This window comes from Priapulus caudatus, unplaced genomic scaffold (assembly GCF_000485595.1).
Source record: "Priapulus caudatus unplaced genomic scaffold, Priapulus_caudatus-5.0.1 Scaffold49, whole genome shotgun sequence".
In the NCBI taxonomy this organism is placed as follows: domain Eukaryota; kingdom Metazoa; phylum Priapulida; class Priapulimorpha; order Priapulimorphida; family Priapulidae; genus Priapulus; species Priapulus caudatus.
In genome coordinates this window covers 441,118-450,646 of record NW_014577110.1, presented here as the reverse complement: position 1 = coordinate 450,646, position 9,529 = coordinate 441,118, and the positions used below count along the sequence as shown (strand labels likewise).

Here is a 9,529-nt window from a genome sequence, read left to right as displayed (position 1 = left end):
CAGGGGATATCTAAACATAGATTTCTGTAACAAATTCTTAACAGTAGACCTGTGTTTATATATAGTTACGAGAGCGCCCTAGCCTGTAGGATGCAAAACCCCTACTTTATACCCGGCGGCCCTTCCCTTAGTCTCCATTGTCGTACGCTCAGCCTCCTTCTCCTTCCACTGCCCCTCGACTGTGTCTTCCCTGCCACCTTCCCTCAGTTTCCCACCCCTCTCCCCCGCAGCACGCTATATTTACGTACTTAGAAACGGTGCTCGCGCATGCGCAATATCCCCCGAGAGAAATAATATTTTGCTAACATTATAAATTTAAAATGAAGAGGGGTATCCTAGCATAGATTTATATGATAAAATTTCATCAGTAGACATTAGTTCAGAAATAGAATGCAGACATTGCATGTAAGATCTCCGCTGCATATACCAGCCACTAGATAACATGGCCACGTTACTGTTTTAGCGCATGCGCAATATCTCACCAGATAAGTTTTATTTTGCGATGAAAACGCATTTAATATGGTCAGGAAATATCTCAACATATGTTTCTGTAATAAATTCTTAACAGTAGACCTGTGTTTGTAGTTAGGAGAGCGCCCTAGCCCGTAGGGTGCAAAACTCCTACTTTATACCCGGCGACCCTTCCCTTTGTCTCCATTGTCGCACGCTCAGCCACCTTCTCCTTCCATCGCCCCTCGACTGTCTTCCCTGCCACCTTTCCACAGTTTTCCACCCCTCTCTCCCGCAGCAAGCTATATTTACGTACTTTTCTTTTTGCCGTACTGCACGTCTGAAACGGTGCTCGCGCATGCGCAATATCTCTCGAGAAGAAGAATATTTTGCAAACATTATAAATTTAAAATGAAAAGAGGTTATCCTAGCATAGCTTTATATGATAAAATTTCATCAGTAGACATTAGTTCAGAAATAGGATGCAGACCTTGCATGTAAGATCCCCGCTGCATATACCAGCCACTAGATAACATGGCTACGTTACTGTTTTAGCGCATGCGCTATATCTCACCAGATGAGTTTTATCTTGTGATGAAAATGCATTTAATATGGTCAGGGGATATCTAAACATAGATTTCTGTAATAAATTCTTAACAGTAGACCTGTGTTTATAGTTAGGAGAGCGCCTTAGCCTGTAGGGTGAAAAACTCCTACTTTATACCCGGCGGCTTTTCCCTTTGTCTCCATTGTCGCACGCTCAGCCCCCTTCTCCTTCCACCCCCCTCGACTGTCTTCCCTGCCACTTTCCTTCAGTTTCCCACCCCTCTCTCCCTCAGCAAGCTATATATACGTACGTACGTAAGAGGGGTTATCATAGCATAGATTTATATAATAAAATTTCATCAGTAGACCTTAGTTCAGAAATAAGAAGCAAGACCTTGCATGTAAGGCTCACGCTGCATATACCATTAAGTACATAACCTGGCTACGTTACTGTTTTAGCGCATGCGCAATATCTCACCAGAGGAGTTTCATTTTGTCATGAAAACACATTTAATATGGTCAGGGGATATCTCAACATAGGTTTCTCTAATAAATTCTTATCAGTAGACCTATGTTTATAGTTAGGTGAGCGCCCTAGCCTGTAGAGTGCAAAATCCTACTTTATCCCCGCCCGCCCTTTCCCTTGTATTCCTTGTCGCACGCTCAGCCTCCTTCTTCTTGTACCGCCCCTCGACTGTCTTTCCTGCCATCTTCCCTCAGTTTCCCACTTCTCTCTCTCTCTCTCAGCAAGCTATATTACGTACTTTTATTTAGGCCGTACTGCAAGCCCGAAACGGTGCTTGCGCATACGCAATATCTCCCGAGAAGAAAAATATTTTGCAAACATTATGTATTTAAAATGAAGAGGGGTTATCCTAGCATTGATTTATATGAAAAAATTTTATCAGTAGACCTTACGTCAGAAATAGGAAGCAGACCTTGCATGTATACGGCATGTATAGGGGTAAATATTTTTATTTTATATTAAACACATTCTATAAAATTCACTTGTTTACATACGATACAGTAATTCGACAATAATGCCACTTTCCGAAGTTACTCATATACATTATATTTTATTATTAATCAATACAATATCGTAATAAAGCCCCTTATGGTGACTGTTAATTCTCAAATGTCAGAGCCGGGCGAGCAATTGTTCAATAATATCGGGAATTAAGTGCAGCCGGATTAACAATAAATTCCATTTTCCATGTTCATTGAAAACTAGAGAAGAATCGTCTGTCAACAGAATTGGTAGCTACCTGACCAAATTAATGGATAATGTCATGATTTCCCTGCTTGCCCAGAAGGTACGTAGGGCCTACTGACAGATCAAAACACGCGCAGCTTCGCACATGAGGTAAATGATCTGTGTATTCATTTGTTCAATAATTGCTCTAACACCTAAGACGACATTTCATGAACACATATATATGTGTTGATGTTCGCACAGTATTTTGATTTTAACAGCTTTGTATGCGCTGATGTATAAATGATGTTCGTGCACAACATAATACGTAGTATATCTGTGTCAATTGCTTATCAGTATGGTCTTTGCCATCTATGCTTATTAAGAGCCAGTCAATTCTGAAGGCTCAAATACACGAAAATGCTACTATGATTCCGCTATTAAATAAATAATTGCAGAGGTAAGCTGCCAATTACTACACAGCGTATAGTTTTTGCAATATTATTGTAGCTGACTGTATTACTATTTTTTGTATTACTACGATTTGTACTATGCTGCTCGAATGTCATTGTCATCGACCACTCATTTTAGGAATGAATATTATATATACCAGCTAAAATGCATTCATCCCTATAGGGAGCACAAACTTGTAATAATAAAAATAAAAATAATAATAGTACACAACAATATAAACATTAGTGGATCACAGTTTTAGAAAAACTTTTCATCATGCCCTTCCTCTCGACTATGCGTGGGGACGTCGTCGGCTTGGTCCTCTTCATAATCCTCATTGTCCTGACCTTCATCGACGTCGTCTTGCGCGCTCTCGCGCATGCGCGCTGGGATGTGATCATACGGTGGCTCGTCTTCGAACTTCGTCTTGCGCGCTCTGTGGCGGCCATGTTGTGCCGATCGCCCGGATGCGCCGCCATTGAAATAGCCGTCCTTGAAGGCGCGTCTGCGCGGTAGCACGTCAGACTCTCCGTACGGTTCGTAGAACGGCGCCTCGTACTTCGGCTGACTCGGTGCAGAGCTGCGCGTCGGCTGGTTAGCCGCCGCCGTCGCCGTCGCCGCGTCTCCGTCGCCGACGCCGTCGAACGCCAGATCCTCGAAGAAGAAGTCGGCGCGTCTTCGCTTGTGCCGATCCTTCGACGCGCCGCCGATGCGCACCGTCTCGCTGCGCAGCTCCTCTAGCGTCTTGTCCGTGAAGAAGTCGTCGTGCTTGCGTCGCAGCACCGTCAGAGCCTCGCCCTGGTCGTGTAGGCGGCGGCCTCCGATGACAGGCGTCGGCGGTGCCGAATACGTCGCATCGGAGTAGAGCGGCTCATCCTGGCGGTCCAACTCTTCGGAGAGCAACAGGAATCGTTTGGCGAAGGCAGCGTCCAGCGTCTTGATGTCCTGTCGCTGATTCTTCGACTGCAGATGCTCGATGATGTTCGGGTGCGGTCGCGCCTCTTCGGAAATCGCCGAAGCGTCGTCCGGTTCGTTGATGCCTTCCAGTCTCTGCAGATCCCTGACCAGCTCCACCGCTTGCTCGGCCGTCAACTGCTGGTCGCCGACTCGCTTCCTCTTCGGCTTGAAACAGAACAGCTCGGTGATGGCGAGTATCAACTCGATCGTGCTGAAGCGATGGAAGATCATGCCAAAGAACTGAATGACGAGAATGATGATGAATACGACGAGGAAGGCGATGGCGATCGGCTCCAGCTTGAGAACCTCGCCGCCGCTGCCCCACGGCCACTCGACGTACAGGATGCTCTTCTTCAGCTGTAGCAGGAAGACGATGAGCACGTACATGGAGTTGATCATGAAGAAGGCGAGCACGGACAGGTCGCGCAGCTCTCGCAGCTGCCGCTCGACGCGCCGCTTGTCCTCGGCGACCTCCTCCAGCGGATACAGATAGGTGTCGATCAGCTCGATCCAGAAGGAAACCTCGTCCTCGTCGAGATACTCCAGCGGACAGTTCTTGATGCTGCGGTCGGCCAGCCAGTAGGGGTTCCTCAACTCGTCGCGCATATCTACACAAGATCAACGCCAGTGTGAGTGCATAATAGGTCAACGAGCCGTATATGTGTACAGCGCTGTATTGAGCCCCCCCGTATGTAAAAACCCCTGTCTGCACTCATTGCTGACTACTTAGGCTGATATTAAGTTATGGAGGTCGTACGGGCACCAACAATGGAAGAAGACAGTGTTCTGACGGGAAAGCAGAAATAGGCAAACGAATTATTGATATTATTATATAACAATATTAATAGATATGGGGACGGAATAAAGAACGAACAGGAAAACAGCATCGACATCCCGTACATTAGAAATCAGCTTATTTCGTCAGACAGAATAATAGGAAACTCGTTTAGTGCCTAACAATTTTGCAGAACATCTCACGTTCAATCATCGTTCAATATAAAGTTGAAGTTGACATAAGGCTTACCCCACCCCGGGTCAAATCCCGAGACTTTCAGTCCGTCGGGCCCTACGTACTCGTAGTTGTGCCCGTAAAGGGAATTACGAACTTTCTGGTACGGAGTCATTGTGCTCTTTGCTTCTCGAGCTTTCTGCTCATTTTCAAGCTTCTTCTGGAAATCGTCGATTTTGCTTTCAATCTTATCGATGTCGTCAATGACGCGCATGACCTCTGCGTCGTCTTCATCCGGCACGACCGGCGTCAGACAGAACATACACCTGTAACGGAACACAGCGCGTCAGACAGAACATACATCTGTAACGGAACACAGCGTGTCAGACAGAACATACACCTGTAACTGAACACAGCGCGTCAGACAGAACATACACCTGTAACGGAACACAGTGTGTCAGACAGAACATACATCTGTAACTGAACACAGCGCGTCAGACAGAACATACACCTGTAACGGAACACAATGCGTCAGACAGAACATACACCTGTAACGGAACAAAATACGTCAGACAGAACATACACCTGTAACTGAACACAGTGCGTCAGACAGAACATACATCTGGTAAACGAAACACATTGCGTCAGACAGAACATACGACCTGTAACTGAACACAGTGTGTCAGACAGAACATACATCTGTAACTGAACACAGTGCGTCAGACAGAACATACACCTGTAACTGAACACAGTGCGTCAGACAGAACATACACCTGCTAACTGAAACACACAACCGTGTGTCAGACAGAACCTACACCTGTACTGAAAACAACAGTTGCGTCAGACAGAAAATAACACAGGTAACGGAAACAGTGTGTCAGACAGAACATACACCTGTAACTAAAACACCAGTGCCGCCAAGACAAACATTAACACCTGTAACTGAACACACGCGTCAGACGGAACATACACCTGTAACGGAACCACAATGCGTCAGACAGAACATAGCACCTGAATGAACACAGGGTGTCAGGACAGAACATACATCCTCTAACTGAACACAGTGCGTCAGACAGAACATACACTGTAACTGAACCACGTGCGTCAGACAGAACATACACCTGTAACGGAACACAGCGCGTCAGACAGAACATACACCTGTAACCGGAACAGAGTGTGTAAGACAGAAGACACTGGTTCGAACTAAAACTAAGCTGTAAGGGGTTGCTGTGCATCATGATCAGACAAATATAATATTTATATATATATATATATATATATATATATATATATTATACATATATATATATATATATATATATACATATACATATACATATACATATATATATATATATACATATACATATATATATGGGTAGTACTCCAGACAGTGTAGTCTAATAGTCGATTATAGTACCGATTACTACCGCGCTAAACATCTTACTAGCTAAACATAATAGAATAAATCGTTGTGTTAATTAGACCGTATCTAATTGCGTCGCGTAACCGTGCGCGTAAGTGTACATTACGATAGTAATTGACATGCTATTGATGTAAATTCTGTGCAGACCATTCAGTGTCGGGAGCGGCTTTACCTGCAGGCCGTTCCGAATCCGAGATTAAAGCCAGCGTCGTAGTTCTCCTGCTGCTCGTGCTTCGCCTTGAACTTCTTCAGGATGTCCTTGAGTTTGCTTGCGGCGCCAGACTGGCCGCCTTCTTCTTTCTTCTTCTTTTTCTGCGGATTCGACGCTACGGCTCCTTCTCGCGTTCCCCATGACACGTTGTTGAGGTTGACGATCGAGTAGATGATGAGCAGCAGATACATTGCCGGGATGGAGACGAGGTACAGCAGGCCGTAGCCAATATTCCAGAACTCCTACAAGATGTCGCAACGGTGAGATATTGTCATAATTGTTATAAAATGACTTCCGCAAATTTGGGCGTTTAATTGTTAAATGGTTGTTGATGAGATGTTGCTGGATAAGACTATTGTTGTTTTTTTGTTTTCTGTTCGTGCGTTGTTTCGTGGCCACTGACGTCCCGTAGTCATACACAAGCATGGAGTGTCGGCTGTTGCGAAACGACGTTGAGGATGGAACGGTTATTTTCGCGGAATTGAACCATTTGAATTTTCGATGACCCGAGAAATTCGAAATAAATCTCTCGTGATTCGAGAATCGAAGTTAAGCGGTGATTTCAGTGAACTAGGAATTGTGCAAGGACATATTTTGATCTGTGACACAAGGAATGCTCCCCCTCCCCCGTTTCCCTTCGACGCTTACTGCGCGCATCTCTCGCTGACTAGCTCACCTGCGGATGCATAACGGCGGCGAGAAAGAAGAACGATGTGATGGTGAACATGAACAAACTGCTGGGTGACGTCAGACCGTCCTCGTTCATCTGCAGGGCTATACCGACTGTCACAGCCATCATCAGCAGCGCGTAGCCAGAGCTGAGCAGCGCCGCAAACTTCAACTACACCGAGAAACAATGAAGTGAAATCAGTGTGAAGCCCTCGACGTGGAAAATGCCAACGTATCCAATAATAGTTAACAAACAACAAGTAACAATGCCTACGTATCCGATAATATATAACAAGCAACAATTAACAATGCCTACGTATCCGATAATATATAACAAGCAACAAGTAACAATGCCTGTGTATATCCGATAATATATAACAAGCAACAAGTAACAATGCCTGTGTATATCCGATAATACATAACAAACAACAAGTAACAATGCCTACGTATCCACGTAAATATGTGATAGCGTTAATATTCAATCAGAGACGCTTCACATAACAACGCCAATGTATCCAGGAAAGTACATGGTAATTGGATTATGCGCGCATGCTCTATCATCATATATGTATTCTTATACTTCACGCTTACTGCATTTTCAGCGCGGATGCAATAATCTGCTATAAGAGGGCTGGCTGCTGATACCTGTGTGTTAGTTTGTGTAGTCATGCACACTATGACAAACAGCGCCACTGGTAACATGTTGATGCAGAATGATGTCCACATGTTTATGTGGAACACAAGGTTCATGGCTCCCGTGATCATAAGGAATATGGTTCCTGGACCGATGATAGCACAGAGTAGCAACGCCCATTGGTAGATCATGTACCTGCGGCCAACAATGAACAGTTAAACACTGACTATAGATGCTGCGTAATCACCAGCATCAACATTCATTTTGATGTTTATTGTAAAACACGATATATAATATAAGTAGCGTAGGGGGGCCTATTATAGATTCATTCAGGAGTGAATTAACGCAAGTGTGTTCTTTTCTAAATAAATAATAAAGAAAACGTGATTTCTTTTCAGGATTACATATAAATAATTATCATCGGGTTGCACGCACACGACTGTTAAGCAGTCAATCTTGTCTTTTAATTATCATAATAGGAATATATGACACCGTCGTTGATGCGTGCTTGACCGTCGTGGACCTACCCGAGAGATATGCTGTCGTTGATCTTAACTGTCCTGTGGGATGAACCCAAGAGGTCGAAGATGTTGGCCAAGGTCGATGGTACCCAGCGACGCCGCTGGTTGTAGAATTCAAAGAAGCCTTCGGGGCAGTGCGTTAAGGCGTCGGAGGCAGCGCAGTATTCTATACGATAGCCTTGCTGTAGCAGCAGCGTACTCAGCCAACGATCCTCACCTGAAAAATACGTGCAAATTAAAGAAGTGTCGCAGAGCGACAGTGCTCATTTGAGGTCTTTAAAATTTAAGTGGGTAAAGATGTATAGTGGGCAAGAGTAGAAAGCAATAGATGGTATTTAATTTTGGACGTAACCAAGTTCGTATATATCTGTTTTCTTTAATAATCTGTAATCTGTTTTTTCCCGTTGAGGGTAAAGGGTCGGTGAGCAAACAGATACTCTGCGCACATTATTAAACAAGGGAATCAGAAATAAAAAAAAGACATCAACAAGATATAAAAAAAACCTAAATATAATAACCTAACGCTAAAACTAAAAACGTACCCTGATCGTACTGCACGTAATGTCGAGCTTCTTGGGAGACGGTCGCGTACTTTCTCATGACGTTATCATCCATGAAAGCTGAAGCCCGGAAGAGAGAGAAGCAGCCTGGGGAGCAGAGTACACAGCCCAACATGTGCTCGGTTGCCTTCTGGAACCAATGGCCGATAGCGTATTCGAACTGCTGGTACCACGCCATAGGACCTGCAAGAAGAATGACGAATATCTACAATACGCAATGGATAGGCGCAGCACAAAGATATATGTTGTTCATGTTCATCATGTATCATGTTCACACCCGTGATGTCACCTGCTCACCCCGTGACGTCACATGTTCGCCGTGACGTCACCTGCCCCCATGACGTCACCTGCTTACTGTAATGTCGCTTGCTCACACCGTGACGTCACCTGCTCGTCCCGTGACGCCGTCTTACCTGTGCCGATGGGATGGATGCGTCCGCACGCCGATCCGACCTTTCTGTTCTTCTTCATCATGTCGACGAGCAGATGCACGGCCGTCGGCTGGAAGTCGACGTCGCCGTCCAGCGTCAGGATGTACGTGTTCTCGGCGATCATCTGCTTCTTCGGAATGTCCTCGATCTTCTCCCACAGCTTGTGCCCGAGCAGGTAGTACATGTAGCTCACCTATCGAGAGACACGTACAATGAGTAAGTAAGTAATTAGTAAACACTTTATTTAACGACGGTAAAACATGTTAGGTACAGACACAATCAATTGGCGCGGACCTATCTTCCACATGGCCGTCTCAATGAGAATCTACGTCACGCATAAACACATACATACTAATATAAACACGTATGCGTCCAGTCCAGGATATATATGTGCATGTGTATATGTATACGTATATGCATAATTTTAAATGTGCTGACGCACGCACAGCACACACACACGCGCGCGCGCACACACACGCACGCACACACACGCACGCACGCACGCACACACGCACGCACGCACGCACACA

General features: G+C 45.0%; 1 protein-coding gene across 2 annotated transcripts in view; it reads right to left on the bottom strand.

Annotated features, from left to right (window-relative positions):
• Positions 1-1,944: 1,944 nt before the first annotated feature.
• The window catches only part of LOC106820845, a 41,823-nt gene continuing 34,238 nt past the window's right edge, over positions 1,945-9,529 (bottom strand). For both annotated transcript variants that reach the window (XM_014825430.1, XM_014825431.1), the window contains 8 exons: positions 8,982-9,192; positions 8,551-8,751; positions 8,015-8,225; positions 7,499-7,682; positions 6,861-7,025; positions 6,146-6,426; positions 4,623-4,873; positions 1,945-4,206 (listed from right to left, as the gene is read on the bottom strand). In XM_014825430.1, the coding sequence (XP_014680916.1) occupies positions 2,900-4,206; positions 4,623-4,873; positions 6,146-6,426; positions 6,861-7,025; positions 7,499-7,682; positions 8,015-8,225; positions 8,551-8,751; positions 8,982-9,192 (2,811 nt within the window). In that variant the 3' untranslated portion in view covers positions 1,945-2,899. The remainder of the gene's footprint in view (positions 4,207-4,622; positions 4,874-6,145; positions 6,427-6,860; positions 7,026-7,498; positions 7,683-8,014; positions 8,226-8,550; positions 8,752-8,981; positions 9,193-9,529) is intronic.